This window comes from Pimephales promelas, chromosome 12 (assembly GCF_988280905.1).
Source record: "Pimephales promelas chromosome 12, fPimPro1.hap1.1, whole genome shotgun sequence".
Taxonomy (NCBI): domain Eukaryota; kingdom Metazoa; phylum Chordata; class Actinopteri; order Cypriniformes; family Leuciscidae; genus Pimephales; species Pimephales promelas.
Window position 1 is genome coordinate 11,906,508 of NC_142780.1, and position 26,912 is coordinate 11,933,419.

Here is a 26,912-nt window from a genome sequence, read left to right on the forward strand (position 1 = left end):
GAGAAACAAATTAGCAAAGTTACATTTAAAAAGGTCTGTATCTGTGATGAAACCTCCAGGATAGGTAAATATGTTGGGAGATTTTAAATGGAAAATTATGTAAAGGGTAGTTCCTAGCTGCAGAGTTCAGTGGAAAAATCTCACTCTTGCCTAGATTTAATTTATAACCAGAGATTGAACCAAAGGACTTTAAGACAGCGCTGTAGGTATCGACATATCCAAAACTGAAATGGAGAGAAGAAGATCATCCGCATACAAAGACACCTTTTGTTCTGTACCCATTCTTTTTATGCCTATTATAAAAGTATCAGATTGCAATAGAGAGGGGCTCAATAGCAATGGCAAAGAGAAGTGGACTCAGAGGGCATCCCTGGTGAGTGGACCGGTGAAGGGAAAATTATCCTGAATGAGTATTATTTGTCTTGACAGAAGCTTGGGGGCCAGAATAAAGTAACCTCACCCAAGAAATAAATTTGCGACCGAAACCAAATTTTTCTAAAGTGTAAAAAAGTTACTTCCACTCCACCCGGTCAAATGCTTTATCTGCATCTCATGTAATTTCAGCCTCTGGGACAACAGAAGAAGAGGGGTTGCATACAATATTTAAACAGTCTCCTAATATTAAAAAATGAGTGTCTATTTTTATAAAACCCAGTCTGAATCGGAAAAATAATGGATGGTAAGATGGACTCTAAACGAAGTAAAAGTACAGTTTTTCCATTAGAAATGGACTCGAGTTATAGTAAAAGTACATTTAAATTTACTCTTAAAAGTAAAAAAAAAAATACTCAAGCAGGCTAAATGTAACAACATACATGTACTTTGGTATACCCACCTCTATATGAAATACATATTTTCTATGGTTTTGTATATTACATTTTTCTAAAATTTCATTTTCAAGTGTTGAGGAGTAACTATTCTACATTTGTTAGTATCATGCCAGAGTAGCTTTTTTAATACTATCATTTTAAATACATTTTTCTTGTAATGTATATGTTGTAGTTATACATAACGTTGTAGTTACGTTGTAACTACTTTTTCAAAAGAGCTTCACTTTACTTTGACTACTATAGTTTGTTGTTAGCTATTGTTGTTTGTTGCTAAGTTAACACTGTTTGACACAGTAAACAAAAGAAAATCTAGGCTTTTTTATCAAAATGTTGTGATTTTTTTCCAGGCATTATTTCAGTTTTTTACAGTTGTGTGTACAGTTTGGGAGAATTGGTACCTCTTCTAAACCTTAAATGACAGGCTTCGCCCAGTTTGGAACGGGTCATGGCTTGGGCAGGAAAATTAGAGACTGCAACTAAAAAATAAGCCAAAAACGATAACATTCACAAAGGCATTGTTCATTTTTTCACTACTGTTTATTATTGGATGTTAAAGTCGGCATGAAATGGAAGTTGCAATAGACGGCATGATTATCATAATTTTTAAAAATAATGATGTGCACAGACAAATCAATCTTCCCAAATTCTGATAGAGGGCCATGAGACTTAGACCTGAGTGCAAAAATGGAGGCTCTAGCCCCTTCCAGAGCTGAGATATCGAACTCAAAAATTCGGCCCGAAAAAAAAACGACAGTGGTACCCCTTACGTTTTTTTTTTGGGCGAAAAATTAAGTTTCTCCAATCTTCCCAAATTCTGATAGAGGGCCATGAGACTTAGACCTGAGTGCAAAAATGGAGGCTCTAGCCCCTTCCAGAGCTGAGATATCGAAACTCAAAAATTCGGCCCGAAAAAAAAACGACAGTGGTACCCCTTACGTTTTTTTTTTGGGCGAAAAATTAAGTTTCTCCAATCTTCCCAAATTCTGATAGAGGGCCATGAGACTTAGACCTGAGTGCAATGCTGCAACATTCCATAAAAAAATAAGTTTAAAAAACATGTATTTTCTGTATACATGAATACATTCTGTATTTAAAGGATTAGTTCACTTTTGAAAAAACTTTTGCTGATAATTTACTCAACCCCATGTCATCCAAGATGTCCATGTCTTTCTTTCCTCAGTCGAAAAGAAATTAAGGCTTTTGATGAAAACATTCCAGGATTTTTCTCCATATAATGGACTTACATGGGAACCAGACGGTCCGAGGTCCAAAAGAGAGTTAATAACAGTTTCAGATGCAGCTTCAAATGTCTTTAAACGACACCAGACGATGAATAAGGGTCTTATCATGCGAAACGATCGGTTATTTCAAAGCTCATTCCAAAAATGTAACTTTTCTAAGGACAAATGCTAGCCTTGCTCTATTCTGTGAGGCGCGTTTGTAACGTCACGTAATACGTAATTACGTTCAAAAGGTCACGGGCGACATAGCCAGAAGTACAGAATCAGAGTGTTTACAAGTTGAATGCATAGGTTGAACGTGCAAACTAACTCAAACACCGTTTACAAAAAAGGAATTAAAAGGTAAAACAACGATGTCGGACGATATTGATTCTGTACTTCCGGCTACGTCGCCCGTGACCTTTTGAACGTAATTACGTATTACGTGACGTTACAAAACGCGCCTCACAGAATAGAGCAAGGCTAGCATTTGTCCTTAGAAAAGTTACATTTTCATACTATCATCTGGTGTCGTTTAAAGACATTTGAAGCTGCATCTGAAACTGTTATTATCTGTCGTTTGGACCTTGGACCGTCCATTATATGGAGAAAAATCCTGGAATGTTTTCATCAAAAACCTTAATTTCTTTTCGACTGAGGAAAGAAAGACATGGACATCTTGGATGACATGGGTTTGAGTAAATTATCAGCAAAAGTTTTTTCAAAAGTGAACTAATCCTTTAATCTGATTAATTATCTGGCATGGCCTATCTCTGTAAAACTAACAGCTTGGAAAAAATCAGTCTACATTCCAGTCTGACACTATAGAACATGGAGTCTACTATGAAACAGACACATATGGAAAATATCTCTAGGCATAATGTCAATCTTATCCACATATGGAAAAGGGTGAAATGAATCTCAAGTTTGTGAGTTCAACATCAACACCTCTGAATGGAACTCCCTCTAAAAACATTCCCTAATTTAGATTTTCCCCACCTTTCCTGAAATCCAAACTGCTTTTCCTGTTGTAGTTTACAAAACCTTTTCTCTTTGAGATGTACATTTACGACTTGCTTGCTGACTTTATTGTACCATTTGTCTTTACCACTACCCTCTCTGCTGTGTCTTTCAGGCTCTAAGAGTGTGGTTGAAGTTCAGACTAAAATGTCGGTTTGTGGTGGCCTTCCTTTTTTTCTTCAGTCTGACAGTGGCGATGATATACACCCTTCCACCCTTCCCATCTGAGGAGAGCAGGGAGAATCTACGGGGCCCCTGCAATAACAAACCCAGCGAGCTGGTGGAGACGTGGTCTCAGAAACCTTACCTTTCAGTATCTTCATATGGACAGAACAGCAGAACCTGGAAGAACCTTGAAATGAAAGACTCCGCTAAGCATCTCCTGATGGTCAACCATCCCCAACTATCATTTTCCTCCGGAAAACAATTTCAGGAAAAAGTATCAACCGAAAAGCATCCAAAAAGTAAAGTAAACAAAAAAGAACGATATCTGCAGGACACAAACAAGCCATTTGCAGCCAGTGCCAAACGAGGGCGAGCCAATAGACTAGAAAATAGCAATAACACAACCATCCATCTTCTTCGCTCCAGACGTGACCCTCAGGCTGCCAGCATCCAAAGCCTCCGCCCAAATAATAAGACATGCAGGCACAAATGCACTCCAGATGGGGACAGAGCAAAGAGGGTTGTGGGGCAGTTCTCGGATACACAGCAGGTGGTAAAACTGAAACAGGCCCCTGGAGAAGAGGGAACACATGAAAGACGAGCAGGGCCCACAGAGAGGAAGAGGCCCAAAAACAACAATGGGATTCCAGCAAAGGCTGGCATCAAGGAGTCAGCCACTGACTGGTGTAAGACTGTCTCTGATGAGGCTTTTATTGAAAGCTGGAACCGGACCAAAGCAGAGACTCTACCCTGGTTCAGTGAGGATGATGTGAAAAAGATGGCGCTTCTCTCCAGCGGCACTGTGTTGAGTAAAGCCAGGCTTCCAGGCCATGGTCAAGTGCTTCAGGTTGGATTCAGTGATAGGTATAGCATTGTTGCTTCTGCAGGGGACAATCATATCAAACGCTGCGAGACCGGAAGCTGTGCTCTCATAAAACGCCCCAATGACTGGTTTGAGGTGTTCGCCTTTCACCTGGACAGAGTCCTTGGTCTGAACCGGAGCTTGCCCGCAGTGTTGAGAACATTCCACAGTGAGATTCTACCATACAGGTACACAACTGGGTCTCCCAGACCAGTGGTATGGTGGGATCCCAGCATCCAGCATCTGTCTGATGCTGACAACGACCAGAACTCTTTTTCACTTACTTGGCCACAATATCAGACTCTGCTTAAGAGCAGGTGTGGTGCTCGCGTACCGTTGAACTTCACAACATGTGTGGGAGTTCATCATTCAGAGTGGGGGCGGCTGGCCTTGTTTGACTTCCTGCTGCAGGTAAGAGGCACTGTGAAAAGATATTACAACATTTTGGATATTTGGTTTGCACAAAATATTTTCTGAGAGTAAATTGCATATGTACACAAGAAAATGTGATTATCTTATAATATGAATCCTAAAAAGATTGGGTAACACTTTATAATAACTACACGCTAATAATCATTAGTTAAGCATGAGTAAACCATTAATTCATCATTCATAAAGCATTAATAGACATTAATAAGCAGTTCATAAATACAGCTATAAAGGCTTTCTTCTTGATTTAAAAGCATATCTATAATTTGTTTAATAATTGTATTTTCATCCTTTATTAATGATCAATTTATCATTTCTAAATGAAGAATTGCATTTTTTATAAACCAGTTATTTAAGAGTTGTCCGTGGTTCATACGATTACTTAGAGTGAGTAAGTAAATGATTAATAAACTATTTAAATGTACATTCATACATCTTATTATTCAGATATATAGTGATGGCTACTTAATGTGTTGATAAATGCTTTATTAACATGTATTAATGCTGTAACTAAGGATTAATTTGGGTAGTTATAAAGCATTTAGTAGTGGTCAGTTAACTATTTTTGTGAGCTCATCTAAAGTGAGGACTAGTCATGCCTTGTAAAGCATTTTTAAAGGCTGTTAAATATTTCTATGTTCTGTATCACTGTGTTGTGTTTGTTACATTTTACTGTTTAGAAGATTGACGAGTCTTTAAATCGTCTTTATAAATGCTTTACAAGGCATGAATTGTCCTCACTTTAGATTAGCTCACAAAAATAGTTAACTAACCGCCACTAAATGCTTTATAACTACCTGTATTTACTACATTTACTTACACTTTCTAAGTGATCTTATAAATGACTGACAACTCTTAAACAACTGGTTTGCAAATAATGTTATACTTCATTTAGAAATTATTAATTGATCATTAACAAAGTATGAAAATACAATTATTAAACGCATTATAGATATGCTTATAAATCAAGAAAAAAGCATGTATAGCTATATTTATAAACTGCATATTAATGTCTATTAATGTTTTATAAATGATGTATTAACTGTTTACTCATGCTTAACTAATGATTAATAGCGTGCAGTTATTATAAAGTGTTACCAAAGATTGGGATATGTAGACAATAGAATAAAATTGGTCACTAACTTAAGTTCCAGTTTATATGCATTTTAATCATGTCTTTGACCGTTGTGGTTAGAAACTCTTTTATGAGTCACCACATTTAGGCCCGCCAACTACATAATGGTCTACCTGCCAAGCCTGGTTTTTAAAGTAATTCATGTTTTCCATTTTTAGCATTGGCATTTTTCCTGTTCAAAACAGACTCTCTTAAAAGGGAAGTGTGTGATTTTAGATTTCAAACATGTTTTTTGAAGACTTGCCCCATCTGGCATTGTTTAGACTAACAGTAAGTTTTGCCTCAGAGTTAAGTCTGATTTTAAGAATAGGTCTGGAGTTGAAAAAACAAACAAATTTAAACCGGTTTAAAACAAGTTCAGGGGTCTCAAATGTTCACAATAAAAGTTATCTGTCAACTCAGGGTTTGATCCACAGTTGAATCTCTATTATAAGAATGCAGCTTAAAGACTCAACTGGAATATTTAGGTTCACAACAAGCTTATAAGAAAGCATATAAGCAGCATAAGCTTAATCATTTTAAAAGTTACATACATGAATATATACATATTCAAAAGCTTTTAATTTAAATGAATATTTGCATATGAATAAAAGCTTCATAACAATATTGAAAAATACAAACTCAAAATTGCATGTTGTCTTTAGATATTACTAGGAAAGGAGAAAACAGTTTAAAGAAAAACATTATTTTTACACACTTCACGTTTAAGAAGTTTCATATAAGGCTGCTTTTCTTTTCTTCCTGGTCAGCTTTCTAATGATAGCTCTCAGAATGATTTTTAATTAAAAATCCTATCACTGTGAGTGCAACAAGTCAACCTAGTTGTTTAAAACAATGTTTGTGAGGGATAACCAGCCAGTTACTATAACTGAATCACCGGCAGTTTCAAAATGTATTTGAATGTGTGCATTTGGCATGAATTTAATGAAACGGTGATGTAGCTCAGTTTAATTATCTCTTATCAATCCATTGTTTTTATTACATTTATTTATTTTTATTACATATTTTGTAGGATTTATATATATATATATATATATATATATATATATGAAGAGTTCAGATGCAAAAGCCTCTAAATGCCATTTGAAATTTTCTTCTAAAATTATAATTTTTTATCAAGCTTGTATATTTAAGTTCAGTAATTTCACTTAAATGGCAATGAAGATTACCTATTAATTGTCATTTAAGTGAAATTACTGAACTTAAATATACAAGCTTGATAAAAATGGTCATTTTAGAAGAAAATTTCAAATGGCATTTAGAGGCTTTTGCATCTGAACTCTTCATATATATATATATATATATATATATATATATATATATATATATATATTTTTTTTTTTTTTTGTGCTTCTGGAATAGGTAACTTATCCTGAAACTCCTGTAGTCTGAGCCTGGCTTAAAACAGTACAAACTCCACAAAAGAAACTCCAAGTTAATATTTAATGACATTTTTGTACTGTTAATGGGCTTTATGCCCAGCTGCACTACTTCCTGAACTTCAGCCAGCTCCTTGTTTCCTGTCTGCCATTATTGGTCAAATTGATTAATTCAGGTGTGCTTGAACTCAGTAGTCATGGCAACAATAATCAGACACACCTGAGTTAATCAATTTGGCCAATAATGGCAGACAGGAAACAAGAAGCTGGCTGAAGTTCAGGAAGTAGTGCAGCTGGGCATAAAGCCAATTGCATGGAATGTCTTAAAAATGCTTCCTTCTGTGTTAAAATTAGTCAAAGAGAGCTACAATTGACCTATGGCTAAGCCACGCCCTCAAACGCGATGAACCAATCACAGTGCACAGCTAACCCAATACATTCGGACATATTCTGCTTCCACGTCCATTGAAATGGATTGCAGTTAGTCAGTTTTCATTCGTTTTTTCTTGTCATTTTAAGTTTAAAATGGTCAAACGGTGTGCATGGGGTGCAACTCCGACACTAGGTTCCCGAGAGGCTGGGTGACGGTGTGTATTTTTACCCTTTGCCAAGCCCGTTCTCAACCGAGATAAGAGTCTGCCTCTGGATTAAGTTATGCGGTAGACCACAACACCAACTAAATGTGGATAAATTAAACAAGGATGTCTACATCTGTTCTAAGTTGAGTACTTGAACGCTATCTTTAAAATCTCCAACGTAACGTTTGGCTAACGTTAGCCTAACATTAGAAAAGGTTAGCTTCTAGCTGCTTTTCATCGACCTTCTCAACAATAAAATTATTAATATACACCTCAAATGCATAGTTAAGGCCCTTTAGGTGACTTTGAGATGATATGTAATCTTTCTGTCTCCAAAAATCACCAATTTCCTCCTGTGAAATGTCTCTAACTGTGACAGCTGCCATCGCACCTGTCCCCGAAAGTTGACTGTTTGTCCAACCCGATCTCACAGGAATTCGTACGAATTTTACGAGGTGGCTAATTCGTAACAATTCGTACGACCTCACTCGTACGAATTAGTACGATTTTGCTAAATCGTACATATTTTACGAATTAGCCAATTTAGACAAATCGTACAAATTCGTACGAATTAGCCACTTTTGAATCACTCGTACGAATTCGTACGAATTGGTTGTGAGATAGCGTAGGTTTGTCCTAGTGAGTGGAGGGGGCGTGGCTTAGCCATAGGTCAATTGTACTTTTGTGAATATTATCATAAAATCACAAAACCACAAAGGAAATTTCAACCAGTCACTTTCACTTCAACCTGATCATCATAAGTACACGTTGTACTTATACAAGTACACAGTTTTTTTTCTATTATTTATGTTTAAAATTTGAATTAAACGTCACCATGATGACAATGATGATTTTTTTTTTAAATTGCTGCTATGTGGAGCAAAAAGTGGAGGAGAGGAAGAAAAGTGTAAAAGACATCATCTTAACCTGTTAATGAGGTGATACCTAATCACAATCCTCATGTGATCAAGATATTAGATATATTATCATTCACAGTGAATGAAATTTATGATTCTAATTTTGCCAACATAAAATAAGTGTGCGTGATGCTCTGGGAATTGCAGTATTATAAAAAAAGTATTAATTTATTTATTTGTTTTGACCTTTTTTTTTTTCACTTTTTATCATTTTGTCTGAAAAAGTTACACTGCAAAGCTTTCAAAAAATCCAATATTAACATCCAAGGCCCAAAGGTAGTAATATATTTAATATACCCCAATATTTAAATACATGTCAACAAGTTTTTCAAAGTCTGGTTGTTAAAGCATTATCCCCAATTCTATATTGTTACAGTCACCTACCAATCTGTTTGAACCATGTCATGAATGATCAGTGTTGGGTAAAGTTTCCTTTTAAAAGTAATGCTTTACAATATTGTGTTTGTCCCTAAAGAAGTAAGTAATTGCGTTATTCAGTTACTTTTCATGTGTAATTTAATTTCAAATTAAATGTGTCACATTACTTTGCATTACTTTTTTTTTCATCTGGCCTGTTTGTTTGTTTGTTTGTTTGTTTGTTTGTTTGTTTGTTTGTTTATATGAAAAAATAAACTTCTGTCAGGATTTACTAAAGACACGCATTGAAAAATGAGTGCTGAAAAGGAGTGGATGGTTAGTTTTTGCAGCTGACCTTATTGCAAATGCAATAAATATGTGCAGAGACATTAAGGATCTTCAACACTCCAGCCCCAGAGTCACAAACAACAAAACATTGGTTTCAAAGACGGCATGTCTGACTTTTATTTCTATGTTAAGCAGGGGTTCAAAAGTAACCAAGAAAATATTAAATGAAACATTACGAATAAAAAAAAAAAAAAAACATAACCCAAACAAAAGAAAACCAAAATATTAAACAGGAGAAAATATATAGGCCTCCTTCACCCTACGTTACCCACAAGTTAACTTATTAATGTCTTTACCTCAACTGAATGTCATGACATCGCACACATTGTACAACAAAGAGCACAACGAGTGCTAATTCGTCTGGGACTGAAGAGCGGAACAACCTCAACACTGCGTTTGTCTGTCTCCTTCCTCCACCCTATCTTAGCTACTTTATAGGGAAGTCCTCAAGACACCAGTGCTCAGGTCGATGAATTAGCACAATGTGGTAGTAATTTACCTATCAAGAAAGCAAAGAGAGGAAGAAAGAAATATACACTCCAACAACACTCTTCAAACAACAAAAACAATTTGAATGCGTCCTTGGACGTAACACATATTTAAATGTTTTTCCTTGGAAAAAAAAAAGAAAATATATATATATATATATATATTGAAATTTAACATAAGCTGTTCAATGAATAATTATGCAAATTAACCCCGTCACCAGCTCAGAGATCCACTCATTGACGATCACACGTTGACCTGATTGGTTACAAAGTAGTGATGTCAGAAACACCAGCGATCTCAAACCATGTTTTCGAAATTGTCTTTGGTTCACTGCAGTTTAAAAAAAAAAGAGAAAATACTGGACAATGGTGTTGACTTGTAAATTTGAACATGGTTTGTCTTAAAACATATTTTAAAAAAAATGCATAGACATATAAACATCTTTAAAAGCTGGATTTTCACCGCAGGGAATATCTTGCAGAGTGTGATACACCAAGATTTCCCAATCGGTTAAGATTTAAAAACTCCTGTAGTCTGAACCCGGCTTAAGAGTTAAAGAAAAACACTTCTTCCCGCTTGATTACAAACCATGTTGAATCAAGAGTGGAAATATCACTTGATGGCAGATGAGGCAGAATGTGAGTGCATGTGTAATTGCATGTGCTCATGAATGTGCTTGATGGATTTGTGAGTATAATCTGCGTGTGTTAAAACTGTGTGCGCTGTAAAAACGTGGGTCTATGGATGTCCATGAATAATACATTAGGTCTTAGAAGAAAAGTCAATATCTGTAACATGGCCAAAAGCTAATAGCTTTGTATTGATTTGGTGAAATTGCTGACTGGGACCCTTGAACACTTGTTCCTCTCAATTCATTTAGCACCTCTGATGACACTGATGTGAAACCTCACACCCTTAAGCACAGAACAGTGTGAAGGACACACTCACTGTCACCACAAGACCTTCTGTGTGCCGCTTTGAAATCTAGATCAGTGGTTCTTAATTGGGGCGACAGATTTGGCCTGATAGGATCATAAATGAGATAATGCATAAAATACAATGCCGCCAACCATAAAATCATATTTAAGTAGCAAAATGAATAGACTTAGCATCTTTTGTTGTGAGGAGGAAAACACTTCACATAATTTTTTTTTATTACAATATTATTTGTTCCAAGCATTTCATTTGCCTTTGAAATGAGTGAAACACGATCATCTCAATGGGAATTCACATGATTTTGAATTGTGTGCGAGAAACGAGGTGAGCATTTTCAGCATATGGATTTCACATCAGAATCAAGGGGATTTTTTATTTTTTGGTGCAGTTTGTCACAGCAAAATGTTTGGAAGCAAACTCTAACTAAGAGACACTTCATGCATCGCTACACATCGGCTTAGACAATGGCCAGCTACTGTTAATGCATTTATTTAAAAAATCTAAAAAAAATAAATAAATAAAAATAAAAAATATAATTTAGTATTCCATTATTTCTCCTAAAAAAAATCCCTTTCCCTGACTTTTTAAGGCAAGGAAATCCTAAAAAAAAAAAAATAATAATATAAAATTAAAATATATCTATCTATATTTTAAAAAAAGATATATATATATATATATATATATATATATATATATATATATATATATATACACTGTAAAAAAATATTTTCAAGATTTGTTATCACAACGTAGTTGAGATAACTTATTATTTTGAGTTTCTGATGATTAAATTAATCTCCTTCATTGTATTAACTCACTTTTTACAGTTCAATCAACTTAAAATGTTAAGGCAACCCAGGTTACTTACTTTTTTAAGTTAAACCAACAATATTTTTTACAGTGTAGTAATCACAACATTTTTTCTTTTGTCAAATCAACTTAAATAATTTATTTAGTTCAGATAACATATCATTTTGAGTTTATGATGATTAAATCATTCTCCTTCATTGTATTAACTCACTTTTTCCAATGAACTTAACAACCAGGCAACCAGGTTACTTACTTTTTTAAGTTAAACCATCAATGTTTTTTACAGTGTATATATATATATATATATATATATATATATATATATATATATATATATAATCAGAAGTATAACCTTTTGAGAAGTATTGATAGATAAAGATGCATAATGGCTGATATATTCTCCTATTTAAAATATTTTTAAATTTCACAGTTTCAACACAGGATTCTATGATGTGGGAGCTGGATATTTAAATATATAATATAATATACAGTATATAGTAAGTTGCAATATTCAAATATTTGTGTTACTTATTTGTTTGTAAGTTAAAAGTCTGAGTATACTGGGGTCCAAATCTGCAATAAAAAAAGAAAAAGAAAAAAAGGTGATATCAAATCAATAGTACATGTTTAACATCCTGCATTGCTTCACGGCCAAATACAAACACTTGTGACATGGACCATGTGAACTCTGTACAAAACATTAGATTGCCTTGCCTCTGTTGAAGGATCCAATGCTTTTTAATCAAATTGTTATTATGCTAAACAGAAGTGTATTTTACCAATAGTCATGTGCTATGTATAAAATCTCTGTACATCACTCAAACAAATGGAAAAAAAAAATGTTTGTCTCGGTTTCTGAGCAAAAGGTTACATGATTCAGAATTTGAGGAGCTGTGACATGGAAATGTCTTCGACAGAAATGCTCTTTGGCATTCACCATGGTTCAGTGGCAGTACTCGGCTTGAACATTACGCAAGCAAGCCCTAAGGTTATCACAGTGCCGGCTGTGTAAAGAAAGAGTGCATAGATTTGAGTATGATGTGCAGGAGGAACACAATGTGTGTTGACGACTGTCTGCTTCTGATATTGAACTGACAGCTGTTTCACAGACACTGAGCTGATGTTAAAATCGTATTATTCTCAGCATGACAAGTGACATAGCATCTCTTCCCATCTATTTTTAAGGCTACTTATAAATCATTTTAAACTTAATCAACAAAGATTTTTTTTTTTTTATACTAACAATCATGGTTCTGTTATGTTTGGACAATATTTGTTGTTTCCCGCAAGAGTTTGTCACGATGGTTACTGATTTGATTTCGTCATTCTGTTCAGCTGTTCATTGTGTTTTCATTTCTCATTTGTCCGGTCTCATTATGGTTGTGTTTGCTTGCCTGGCTTTGTTTGGATTTACCTCTGAACTATTAATGTCTTGGATCTTTATTTTCTTCGTCAAGATCCAAGACATTCTTTAACAGTATCCACAGGTAAATCCAAACAAAGCCAAGCAAACATAAACATTTAAAAGACAAGATTATATATATATATATATATATAAAGAGTTCAGATGCAAAAGCCTCTAAGTGCCATTTGAAATTTTCTTCTAAAATGATAATTTTTAGTAGTTCAGTAATTTCACTTAAATGGCAATGAAGATTACCTATTAATTGTCATTTAAGTGAAATTACTGAACTTAAATATACGTACAAGCTTGATAAAAATGGTCATTCTAGAACAAAATTTCAAATGGCATTTAGAGGCTTTTGCATCTGAACTCTTCATATATATATATATATATATATATATATATATATATATATAATTGTCATTTACTCTTGTCATTGCAAACCTTCATAGATTTTATGTATTCATTTTATATATTTTTATATTTTTTTCTCCCCTTTGACACACAAGAAGTGCTCTTTTCCGTTGACTGTGGTTTACTCTTCTCTTTATTCTTCTATTTACTCTTAAGTTCCTAAATAAATCAAAATAAAATATATGGTATATATTAAAATTTTCTGCTGTATTTCAATTCAAATACACAAGTTTTGTGATAAACAGCCCAAAGTTAATTGTTATTGATAATCTTCCCTTCCACCCTAATCTCAAATCCCTTTTGAACTTGCATCATTATGGAGTTCAGCCCCCCCAAAAATTGTAATAAAATAAAATATAGGCATATATCGTGGCCATGTCAGCACATTTAACCAATTCATTCCCTTGTTTTAAGTTAATTGTGTGCACAATTTAATAATTAGTTGCCTCGAATTAATAAATCGTGGCCACATTGTAATAATTTGTTTTAGTTTAATCAAATTGAGGGAACAAATTAATAAATCATGGGAGTGAATTATTTTTATGGTAACACTTTACAATAAGGTTCGTTAGTTAACATTAGTTAACTACATTAGTTAATATGAACTAATAATGAATAGCACATATACAGCATTTGTTAATCTTTGTTAATGTTACTTTCAACATTTACTAATACTTGATTAAAATCTTGTTAACATTAGTTAATGCACCGTGAACTCATTAGTTAATGCACCGTGAACTAACATGAACAAACAATGAACAGCTGTATTTTCATGAACTAACATTAACAAAGATACAGTAACAAATGTATTGCTCATGGTTAGTGCATGTTAGTAAATGAACCTTATTGTAAAGTGTTACCATTTTTATTATTAAAATAGTGAATTATTGTTTTTCATGTCCATGAGGGGAAAAAATGCTTATGACATTTAAAAGCAGAATTATTACCCAGCTTTTGAAATCATATACATTTTCAGCGGATAAAGAGAGTTGTTCTGTGAGATCATACCTGGTTGACTTCACAATGTGAAATATAGCAGTGATATGTCAGTATGGCCTGTGGAGTTTGAGGGAGAAGGAAGGTGTTCAAACTGGGAATGTAAAACACACTTTCTGCACCATCTCACTGTAACTCCTCACCCACAGTGTGGTATCTTGACACAGAAACCAAAGAGGAGTAATGTTGTTATATCTTGTGAGAAAAGATAAACCACAGCATTACCACTGGAATCTCTTAATACTCTCCGCCCTCATAGTTGCTTGCCTTGTCAAAGGAAGAATGAGTCTGAAAACACTTCATACTACTCTGCGTTAGAAAACAATCCTAAATCAGGTTTCATGATTGTATACAGTAGGCTTACACTGAAAATGCTGTGTTTAATTTCTTATTTGAATATTTGTGAGGTTAATAACACTGATTAAACAAGTATGAGTTGTGGTTAAAGGGTTAGTTTACCCAAAAATGAAACCAACCAACCCTGTAAGACCTTCGTTCATCTTCAGAACACAAATGAAGATATTTTTGATTAAATTTGAGAGGTGAATCGCTGCTACATAGGCTCCCTAAGGGATTGAAATTGACGGCCCAGAAAGTCAATGAAGAAAAAGTTTAAATATTCCACGTGACAACAGTGGCTCAAGTATAAGTTTATCAAGCGACGAGAATACTTTTTGTGCAGAAAAAATAAAAAATAAATAACGATTGTATTCGACTATTCCTTTTCTTCCTTGTAGGTCTGAGATGAGAGTTCAAGAGATTTCCATGACGCATGCGCGAGAACTGAACTGAAATAGTTGAAGGAGATCCCAATCTCATGCATGCGTCGTGGAAATCTCTTGAACTCTCGTCTCAGGCCCACAAGAAAGAAAAAGAATAGTCGAATACAGTCGTTATTTTTGTTTGTTTTTTCGCACAAAAAGTATTCTCGTCACTTGATAAACTTATACTTGAGCACCTTTTTTAATCAACCAAACAAACAAAAATCTTGACAAAAACAGTCTTTGAGAATCTCTTAACCACAACCTGAAAAAAAAAAAGTAAATTAATGTCCAAAAACAACTACAATCTACAATCCTTTCTACAGAAAGCTGTATCTAGTGGTTAAAATATGACATTGCATTATAAATATGCTCACTACTTCCAACAGGTGGCGCTAATCTGCTTGAAAAACATTTCTCTAAGAGCCTAGATTTTACTTTAACCTAAAATACAGCATTAATTAAAAAATAATATATTTATATATATATATATATATATATATATATATATATATATATAAATTATATCATCATCAATGGGAAAAAATTGATCATAGTTATTGCATAAATATTAATTATATTCATAGAATTCTCTCAAAACACCACAGAAAAAAAAAAGAAAAAATATTATAGAACAAAAATTCGTTTGATTGGTTTTACTGAAATTTATCCGATCACTTATGACCGTGAAGGTCCCATGTGTGACTGTACGGCGAAGTACCCCAGAGGGTTAACTGTTGGTTAACTGTTACAAAGGTTCTTTGGGGAACCTAAATTGGGTCTATATTTATTTCTGAATAAATAAATAAATTGGAACCTTATTGTCACGAGTATGATGGTTTGTTTCTGTTCTGTTCCTCTTTGCCTGTGTTCCCAATCCTTGTTTGTTTCTATGGTTACTGATTATGTTAGGCACCCGTCTCCAGTTCTGTTAATTAGCCTGCTAGTGTATTTTCATGTGTATTGTGTTGAGTTTTCCTCAGTACGATTTCTAGTGTTAACCATGTTATAGCGTGTAGTGCTTTGATTTACCTAATGCTCATTAAAAGTCAGATTAATCATCTTCTTGTGTCTTTCTTGGATTACTACATTAACACTTTACTTTTCAGTTACAAATAGTTTCAAAAGGGAAGATTTAAAAGCCTATATTCATGTCTATTGTCATAGTATAAAAGAGATTAACCGTGTCTATTTGGTCACACTTTAGTTTGGGGAACACATTCATATTGACTTTTGCCTTAATAAACTCCATTTTACTGCTTAGTAATAGTAAGTAAGGTTGTTGTTGTAGTGGTTAAGTTGGATTTAGGGACGTAGAATATGGTCATGCAAAATAAGGCATTGTGCTTTATAAGTAACCTACTAATAAACGTCCAATATGCTAGTAATATGCATGCTAATAAGCAAGTTAATAGTGAGAATTGGTCCCCAAACTTAAGTGTAACAGATTACAGAGCATTTTATTTCCTTTAACATCTTAATTCTTTTGATGTTTTTTAGGTGAATGACAGACTGGACCGGTCTTGCTGTGGTTTCAGACCAGACCCATCAGAACTTTGTGTAGAAAACCTGCTACATATCAAATGTGAAAACCCAAAGGACTTGAATCTGGTGCATATCCTGGTAAATGAAATATTGGAGATATTTGTCAGATCATCTGATAACATGTCAATACAAAGCAGCACACAACATCCTCACATTATCTCATATCATCTCACGGCCAATTCGTACGAATTCGTACGAGTGATTAAAAGGTGGCTAATTCATATACGAATTTGTACGACCTTCGTACGATTTGTCTAAACCCATGTGATGGGTAGGTTTAGGGGCGGGGTCAGGGGTAGGTAATTTGTATGAATTCATACAAATATGTATGAATTAGCAAAAATCGTACGAATTTGTACGATTGAGGTCTCATGAATTTGTACGAATTAGCCACCTCGTAAAATTCGTATGAATTGCAGTGCGATCGGGTTGCAACTCCAGTTGTGGAGAAAAGGATCCAATATTTTATAGAAGTGAAATTGTTTATTCGTAAGAAAAAGTTATTCAAGGGTACAAGATCAGTTCACTTCTAATTCATTGTTTTATTATATCAGAGGATAAAGCATATATATTCATATTATATTTGGAGGATAAAGGGTATATTTATAAAAAAAAATTAAATAAATGTAAAATAATTTAGTGTAATAAAGTGCCCTTAAACTAGTCAGGAGTTCATTTGACCTTGAAGAGAGTAAACATGCATAAATAATGATCCCATGGATCAGTTCACTTCTAATTCATTGTATTATTATATCAGATGATAAAGCATATATATTCATATTATATTTGGAGGATAAAGGGTATATTTATACATTTTTAAAATAAATGTAAAATAATTTAGTGTAATAAAGTGCCCTTAAACTATAGTCAGGAGTTCATTTGACCTTGAAGAGAGTAAACATGCATAAATAATGACACCATGGCTTCAGTGAAACTTGAAGCAGTTCCTTTTTTATTCATCTAGTTTTATTGACCGGTCTCACAACAAGGTTACATCACTGGCAAGCATTCGTTTTCCAGGAGAGAGTAGTAAAAAAAAACATCTTTCATTCTGCTTTCCAATATCAAAAGTAATAACTTTCCAGCAGCTCTTGAGATCTATGAGAAGTTTGAGCTCCCACTCAAACTGTGAGTTAGAAACCCAGTTATATTAAGTGAGGCAGCTAAAATGAGTCAAGGCAATCCGTTTCCATGGGAGCCTTTAGATTGGTTGTGTAGTCATTATCTGAAAGTGTTCAGAGAGCTGGAGAAATGCAGCTCCAAAAGTCATCTGTTTTAATGTTGCTTGCTCTCAAAATCTTTCTACAATTTTAGAAATATCTCCCTGTCACTTAGAAACCTACAGCTCACAGCAACTAGTATAATTCATAAAAGCTGACTTTTTTGTTGATCCTGACCCTGAAATTAAACGTGCATGTGAAGTGAAAAAGTTTTTGGCAGACAGGATGTTTCAGTCATAATTTAGTCTTGACATATATATATGCATATATATGTGTACACACTGAATATACTTTTGGCACAATTGTGAGATTAGAAATGCAATTAAAAAGAATCAAAAGAAAGAAAAGAGGTATAGCACTATAGATATTTTGTGTTTAATGCAACGCAATTCTAACATTTTTAAGTGTGACTTAAATGGTTAGTTCACTAACAAAAAAAAGACAATTCTGTCATCAATTACCCTCAGCAAATCACAAAGGATAGATATTAAAACCTAAGACATTTCTGTCCCTCCATCGAAAGTACACACAACCAAAACTTTGACACTTCAAAATGGTTCAAAAAGACATTGTAAACACAATATAAGAACCCTAGTGGTTTATCCAGGTCTTCAAAAGTGACTTAATGGCTTTATATGATAATATAATTTAGTCTTCAAAATAAAAATTGATTAACGTTCAATGAGGTTTGTTTTTGTGTGTCACACAAGCGCATTTGAGCTTCTGCAAGAACCAATAAAAGGTTGGTTCTGACATGCCAAGAAAATACAGTTGAGCTTCTGTTTACCACATTTGATGTGCTCTACGTGTGTTAATTCATGTTTATGCAAAAAAAAAAAAAGCCAAAATTGAAGTTATATATGATCAAGCCTCTTTTGAAGAGTTGGATTAAACTGCTCAACAAATCTATAATCAGAAATTATACTTCATTAAAAATATCAAAAATGAACCAAAGTTTTATGGACCAAAGTCTTATGGTTTTTGGAATGACTTTTCCAAGAATTTTTATTTTTCTAAACAATTTGGGGTCTCTGCATATGATATTCAAGTAAATAACGATGAATCGTTTCAGTTATGGTCTGTGTAAACCTCTATTTATAGGTTCGGAACACAGAAATATCCAGACTGGTTTTTATTGACAATGCAGGAAGACCTCACCAACCACAAGACAATCTCAACTTCAGACTTCTTGAAGGTATTGATGAGTAAGTATTAATATTTGTGAATATTTATTATAACCGTATACTGTTTGCAGCAGGGGTCTCCAACCCTGATCCTGGAAAGATACCTTCCTGGATACTTCAGTTACAACTAGAGCATATGAGCCGAGCTGTAATATTTCCTCCGGAGAGCGGAAAGCTCTTTGTGAAATGCTGGTTCGAGAATACGTAAAGTAAGCAATAAGTCTAAGGTTATGGAGTTCAAATATTGTTTTAATGGAGTTATGAGCCTTATACATGGCCTAAATGAATGGTAAACATCAAAGTTAAGAATAAAGAAGAAGAAATTGAAAGTTGTGGAGAAGTACAACATGTTCCTGGATCAACTTCATTGATTCCAATCATCCAATCAGATTTGAAGGACAAGTTTACAGTTTATGTAAACTTGTGAAGTTTAGAGTTACAACAAGGGTTATATGCATGTTATTCGCCTATCATTTCCCTCTGAATTTAGGGGCAAGCTAGGGTAGGGATAGGTTTGGGGGTAGGGATAGGGTTAGGACTATTTCCAGACAGGTATGTTGTTCCAGGATCAACAAAAATATCATGTAAAAGTACCCTTAGAAACTACTATATAATTTGCAACTAACTCTATACTATGGTTGCACCATTTGTTCTGAAAGCAGAATGTAGCAAGTAGGTCATAAGTCACCTTCATTTATAAAGCGATTTTAACAATACAGATTTTTTCAAAGAAGTTTAACAGTGATAATAGGAAATTATACAGATTGTTTTGGCTTTAAAGCAGCTCTAGAATTAAGCTATTGTCCAGTTAAAGTTCGTTTTGGTCCCACTTTATATTAAGTGGCTTTAAGTACTATGTAATTACATTGAAATTAATAATTTGATACAATGGACTTATTGTTTACATACATGTTTTTACATTGTACTTACATTTTAAAATTCCAGCATGTAATTACAGCTATAATTAATTTATGTAATTACATTTGTAATTACACAGTTGACTCTCCCCTCACACCTTAACCTACCCTTAAACCTACCCATACCACCACACCTGTCCCTAACCTTACCCGTATCACACCTCAATAGCAGCAAAAGTGTTTTACAATACAACAGGAACACAATAATACATTGTACTTATTGTTCAATGTAAGTACATAGTACTTAAAGCCACTTAATATAAAGTGGGACCTTAGTTTTAATTGATTCACTTCTGTTGCAAAGATTATTAGTTATTAGTTAGAGCTTACCCTCAATAATCCAATACCTAGCTGCAAATATTTGAACAGAAGTTTATTATTTAGTCAAGAAATGCCTTGAATTGATTAAACAATGCCAATAATGCCAGTTTATCCATGATTCTAACTTTATGTAACTAAAAATGTTTCCTTTGAAATACAAAACGGCTTAATTATTATATCCCCCAGTTTCACAGACAAGGCTATTTACTTCCTTAAATATTTACTTTATACATTACATTTCAACTAAGTGTAATACTAAAAACGCAGTGCCGTTTACGTCAAAACAAGGTTTGCAAGCAACTTACACAACTGGTGCAACCGGCCACAGGACCAGGGTTATATACAGTGTTATTGTATAAACATGTGGCTAGAGTGGTGTGGCCAAGTATAAAACTGGTTAAAATGGGTTAACTATTACTAGTTTGAACCATGACTTCTTACCATTGTGACCTTGAGCAACACACTGTTGACCCTAAAATGCATTGCAAGTAGCCTACATTTGGGTAAAAAAGCCAAGAAGTAGAAAAGTTATGTTTACTGATTCAAATTTTAGATTAAGAATATTGTTATAATTATTGTAAAAAGAAAAAATGAAAATGCCCCTCTACTGATCAACATGTACAAAACATTCAGTGTAAAGGCCCATTCACATTAAGAACGATAGCTCTATGGATAAAGATATGGTTCTATAGCCAGCCCATTCTCACCCCCAAGGCGTCACTTAACTGACGCCTTGGAAAGCATTTGGACATGCTTCAATATCTGACGCTTTAGGCGCCCTTTAGCGTCAGTAAGATGACGCCCTAGGATCGCGTGTACCCTACCCCCACCCCACACCTAAACCTAACCGCGTCCTCTAACTGACGCTTTCCTTTAGCGTCAGTTAGATGACGCCGTAGGATCGCGTGTACCCTACCCCCACCCCACCCCACACCTAAACCTAACCGCGTCCTCTAACTGACGCTTTCCTTTAGCGTCAGTTAGATGACGCCGTAGGATCGCGTCATGTAAGTGACGCTAAAGGGCGCCTAAAACGTCAAATATTGAAGCATGGTCAAAGGTGACGCCTTGGGGTGAGAATGCGTTGCTATAGCAGAGTTTACACCACAACTAACGATAATGGCACAGAGAAACAATATCGTTTTTTTTTTTCAGCTGATGAATGATAAAAACATGGATAGCCAATCAGAATCCATCCTGCTTTAAAGAGCTGGTGTATTTAAAAAGGGAGACGCCAAAACAGCTCACTTTTCTGTTGTTGTTTTTTTGTTTGTTTGTTTGTTTTTTGTAAAAAAAAAAAAAAAAAAAAAAGAACAATATCGAGTGTTGGTGTGGCCGCACTAGTTATCCTCATTCTTGGTGTGAACGGGCCTTAACTGTGTATTTGTTGATTGCCAGATTTCCGGAGCGTGCTGTTTCAGTGCTGCAGTCAGGATGTCTGGAGAGGATGCTTCTCCGCTCCCTGTCTGTGGATCAGGAATTCTGGATGAGCAGAGGAAAGGTGTCCGGACTCAAATCGCTCATCCGGCACATAGAACAGAGAGCCAAGGCCCTTCTCCAGCATATACAAGAGAACAAACTGAGACTTAACAGAGATCTATAACTCTCCCATGAAGAGATTCTCACATTTAGCAAATAATCAATTACTGAATTCTCAGAGGACACAAAAGATTTATGGTAATTGTTTGCTTTAATTTGGTTCGTCCAGATTCATTTATGTGCATGTCTCGAAGTGTGTTTGATGTGCTGTTTACAAAGTCATGCAAACTATGGAAGACAGCTCAAATGAGAGGAGGCAGTGCATTTGCATGGATTTTTGAGTGATTTCCCTAATAAGTGTTGACAGTCCTTGAACTTTGATTAACTGATGCTCTCAGTATGAGAGAAGAGATTCCAGATGGTCATTTGCAAAGCAGGACTCATGCAGAGGCCCATCACTGTGAAGAGACTTGAGACTATGTCCTAAGCAGACACGATGCTTTCAACAACTAGCTATTTATCTTTCCATGCTGCATGTGAAAGTGCTTCCCGGTGGCACACGGTTACAGCCAATTAGAATATATGTAATATTTAATATTACAGTTATGAGGAGTGGGACTTTGGATTAATGAGATTTCATAGTGGAAGGGGTTCGTCAGTCTAATGAAAGTCAAAATATTTGGCTTATTTACAACTAAAAAAAATGTAGAAAATCTTTCACTCATTTACATTGGACGAAATCAGAATTTACATGGAATGAATGGAGGTTTTGTTTAGAACGTCATCCAAGGCTTTCTGTGGTGCATTCAGAAAGGATAACTGCATCTGTATATGAAAAATGGAGGCGTATTGCATTCACTTGAAGAAAAAAAATCTACTCTGTTTTTCTGAATTAATGAGTTAATTTTTCATGAGAAAAAAAAATTGCTCTGTTTTTCTGAATTAATGAGTTAATTTTTCATGAGAAAAAAATTTTTTCTCTGTTTTCTGAATTAATAAGTTAATTTTTCATGAGAAAATTTTTTTTGCTCTGTTTTTCTGAATTAACGAGTTAATTTTTCATGAGAATTTTTTTTGTTCTGTTTTTCTGAATTAATGAGTTAATTTTTCATGAGAAAAAAAAATCTCTGTTTTTCTGAATTAATGAGTTAATTTTTCATGAGAAAATATTTTTTTCTCTGTTTTTCTGAATTAATGAGTTAATTTTTCGTGAGAAAAAAAGTTTTTGCTCTGTTTTTTTCTGAATTAACTCGTTAATTCAGAAAAACAGAGCAAAAAAAAAAATCCATGAAAAATTAACTCGTTAATTCAGAAAAACAGAGCAAAAAAAAAATCCACGAAAAATTTACTTGTTAATTCAGAAAAAGAGAGCAAAAACTTTTTTTTTCTCCTGAAAAATTAACTCATTAATTCAGAAAAACAGAGCAAAAAAAATTCCATGAAAAAATAACTCGTTAATTCAGAAAAACAGAGCAAACACTTTTTTTCTCATTAAAAATTAACTCATTAATTCAGAAAAACAGAGCAAATTTTTTTTTTCTCATGAAAAATTAACTCGTTAATTCAGAAAAACAGAGTAGATTTTTTTTTTTCTTCAAGTGAATACAATACGCCTCCGTAAAAATGAAGCTAAGCTTAAAAAAAAAAATAGGATTATGTTGTACAAGCTTAATCTTTAATGAAGGCTGATATACAGTCTAGAATAGGTGCTGAGAACTATGAAACTCTGAAACTGTGGTGTGGAGTGAAAATGAGCCCTATCCAGGTATCCCCTGCTGGCACTCAGTGCCTGAAGGTACAGTGGTGAACAAAACTGCTGAGTCTAAATTTGTGCTATGCAGAGTTATCATACATAATTCTAGGTTTTTGACTTGGTCTTATAGGTCACATACTGTACACGCACTACAGTTAAATATGGTTGGTTGAGCAATGAAAATTGGGACCCGTGGTTCTCAACCTTTCAGACTCTGTTTTGGCCTTCCATTGTCAAAAACACAAAATCACAAAAACATGAATGAATGAATGAATGAGGCATTTATGTGGCGCTTTCACATGTACTGTACACCCAAAGCGTTTTATAATCATGTTGGGGTCTCTCCTCAAGCACTTCTCCAGTTTGTGATAGGCTACTGGACAAGAATGATGGATACAATTTCTATCTGAAACTTTTCCAGATTTTCTACTTGATAACCCAATTTCTACTCAATGTTCTTATTATTTTAAATGCTTGGCATAACAAGAAAATATATATTCATAGTTGGGATGACTTTTTTGTTTTATTTTGTTTTGGCTAATTTTAATGCTTGCTTTCTCTTATTTTAAATAATTTTAAAGTCATCTTGAGGCCTCCTTAGAAGTTTGCTAAGACCCCTGTAAAGACAACGCATTCTCATCCCAAAGCGCCATATACAACGCTTTTGCAAAAGCGTAAATATCCAACGCACATGGCACCCTTTAACGTCTAATGAGACGCTTCGGTTATGGTTAAGTTTAGGTATGGTGTAGGGTAAGGGTTAGACCACTAGGGGGCGCCTTCTGCCCAAATATATCTGCGTCTCATTTGACGTTAAAGGGTGCAATGTGCGTTGGATATTTACGCTTTTGCAAAAGCGTCCTATATGGCGCTTTGGGATGAGAACGGGCTCGTAAAGACCACAAAATCGATCCAATGGCGGACTTCGATTTGAGGTGAAGGTTTCATGCGTGTTCCGTCTTTTCCATGGCAAACTGATTTTTAATTAAATGCATAACATTTTTTTATGGAGTCAGATGCATGAATCGTTTCATCTGACTCCATAAAATGAAAAAGGTTTAACAATGATATCTGTGCATCATTAAATACACGTTAAAGTTTTACTGTTCCTTTTAACTCTAATGAAAATAAAGTCAAAGTCTGTTAGAATAATCAAAGATAACAATTAATTATGTCAGGTAAATGTAACATTACAATTCCATAATCAATTCAAAGATAATCAATGCAAACCATCAAATGTTCGACCAAAGAACTTTACCCAACATGTGGTTAGGTGAGCTGAGAGTCGCGATACTCTTAACCTCACAGGCTCATCTGAATACAGAAAATGCAGCCCTGAACTCTCCGTTGCATTTCTTTATATATAGTCAGTCCTCATTTCATATGTAAGTTCCAGTGGAAATTTACCAGTAGGTAACCATTTGCATTCAGACAAAAGGCCAGAAGGTGTTAACTCGAAGGTACAACCTTCTGTATGCAAGATATTTATATATTCTTAAGAACTTTATTACCTTTTGATTTACTTCTTTGGGAATGAGACATCTTTACCAGTCACCCTGAGACCTTTAAAATGATACTCAACAATCCTTTTAAAGATTATCACATTCACATTAAAACCAAATATATTCCTGTGTGAGTGATCTCTGCAAGAGTGTGTGTGTGTGTGTGTGTGTGTGTGTTGTTCACATGTTAATTTGCAAGCAAAGTCCTTTTGTCTTCAGAGGGAACTGGTTCCAGTTTTGCAGTCTTACACCCTGCCCCGGCTCTCTGGTTCACAACTGCTGTTTTAAATGATAGTGATATTCAATTCTTGAATGAATTGTTCAGTAACACTTTACAATACGGGTGCATTAATAAGCATTAATTCATGCTTAACTAATGCACAAATAATACTGAATTAATGTGTAACTAATGATTATTTAAGCTATTCATTAATGATTACCACATTGAGAACTGAGTAAGTAAGTAATAACTCATTTTTTTTTAACTAATAGTGTTAATTAATATGTTAATTACCAGAATGAGCCAAAGCCTTGTATTTCAACTTCCAGATAATATGACAGGTACACTAATATGCATTAATACATGATTAATTACTTCATTGTTACTGCAAATTCATGTGCAAATTACTACAATTACTAAATGACTAGTTAATAATGATGTGCCGCAACAAGTAAAGTCATAACATAATGATACCTTTGCAAATCATTAGCTAATGATTAATTAAAGCAGACAACTGGAAGCTGAAGTGCATAGCTTGGTAACACTTTAACTGAATGTGTTAAAGGGACCATCCAAATAAAGTGAAACCCATAGCTTTGACTAATTGTGGTAATTAACACATTAATTTACACTATTAGTTAATAAAATATGTTATTAAGGAATTAATACACAATGACACATTGAATCAATAGCAATTCATGTAATACTTAATCTATTAATTATATAGACTCTTTATTAGGTGCTGATAAAGTAATCATTAATTAATGGTTTAGTTCTTCATTAGTTATACATTAACTCATGATTATCAGTGCATTAGTTAAGCATGAATTAATGCATATTAGTGCACCCGTATTGTAAAGTCTTACCAATTGTTCTTTTAAACTGGTAACCGGTCGAGCCGGTTCACTGAATCGAATTGATTTGAACTTTAGTTCCAGGTTGATGACTCAAGACATCCAAAGTAGCACGCACACTTGTGGAGCACCGACTGAGCCAATAATCATGTCAAGAACTGTAATTGAACCAAAGAACTGGGGTAGAATGAATGAATCAAAGCTACATGCAGAGCTGAAAGTCAGCTTTTCAGTCATGTCCAACTAAAAAACAAATGGGCCACAAAAGTTTTCCAAGGAACCTCAGAATGACAGTTAGAACCGACATTAATCCGGTTCTTTTTGAGTTGGTTCTCTTTTTATTCATTCATTTCAAACCAGTTATTTGGTTCATTAACCTATCTGAACATGCTTATTGGCTCAAGGAGTGTGCTAATTCGGATGTGCATCTTGCTGTATATCAACCCGGAACTAAAGCTTGATTCAGTTCAATTCTGTGAACCAAATCAATTACCCGCTTAAAAGAATGTTTAACCAAACATATTTACACATGGTTGTTACTGGTTGAAACATATTTACACATGGTTGTTACTGACCGAACATTGTAGTGTGTACGTGGACTTTTTGTTAAATTAACTGCATTTTGGTGTTTTGCATAATTTAGTTTATGTATAATTAAAAAGTCATTATTTTTGGAAATGTAAATAGTAATAATAAATGACTGGAACTGTGGATGATTTTTCTGTTCTGAATGTTGAATGTAATTTGCTGAATTAGAAGTATGTCTTAAATAAATGTGTTTATGAAGACTGGTCAAATCATCAAGAAGAATCATACTGTAAGTATCTGATGTGATATTTATAATGCACACACACAAGTAGTTTGTT

At 34.3% G+C, this 26,912-nt stretch overlaps 1 protein-coding gene across 1 annotated transcript in view; it reads left to right on the plus strand.

Annotated features, from left to right (window-relative positions):
* gask1a (golgi associated kinase 1A) overlaps positions 1-22,533 on the plus strand; it is a 45,681-nt gene extending 23,148 nt beyond the window's left edge. The window contains exons 2-5 of the mRNA XM_039694302.2: positions 3,186-4,508; positions 16,552-16,674; positions 18,918-19,021; positions 21,637-22,533. Of these exons, the coding sequence (XP_039550236.2) occupies positions 3,186-4,508; positions 16,552-16,674; positions 18,918-19,021; positions 21,637-21,841 (1,755 nt within the window). The 3' untranslated portion in view covers positions 21,842-22,533. The remainder of the gene's footprint in view (positions 1-3,185; positions 4,509-16,551; positions 16,675-18,917; positions 19,022-21,636) is intronic.
* The last annotated feature ends 4,379 nt before the right edge of the window (positions 22,534-26,912 follow it).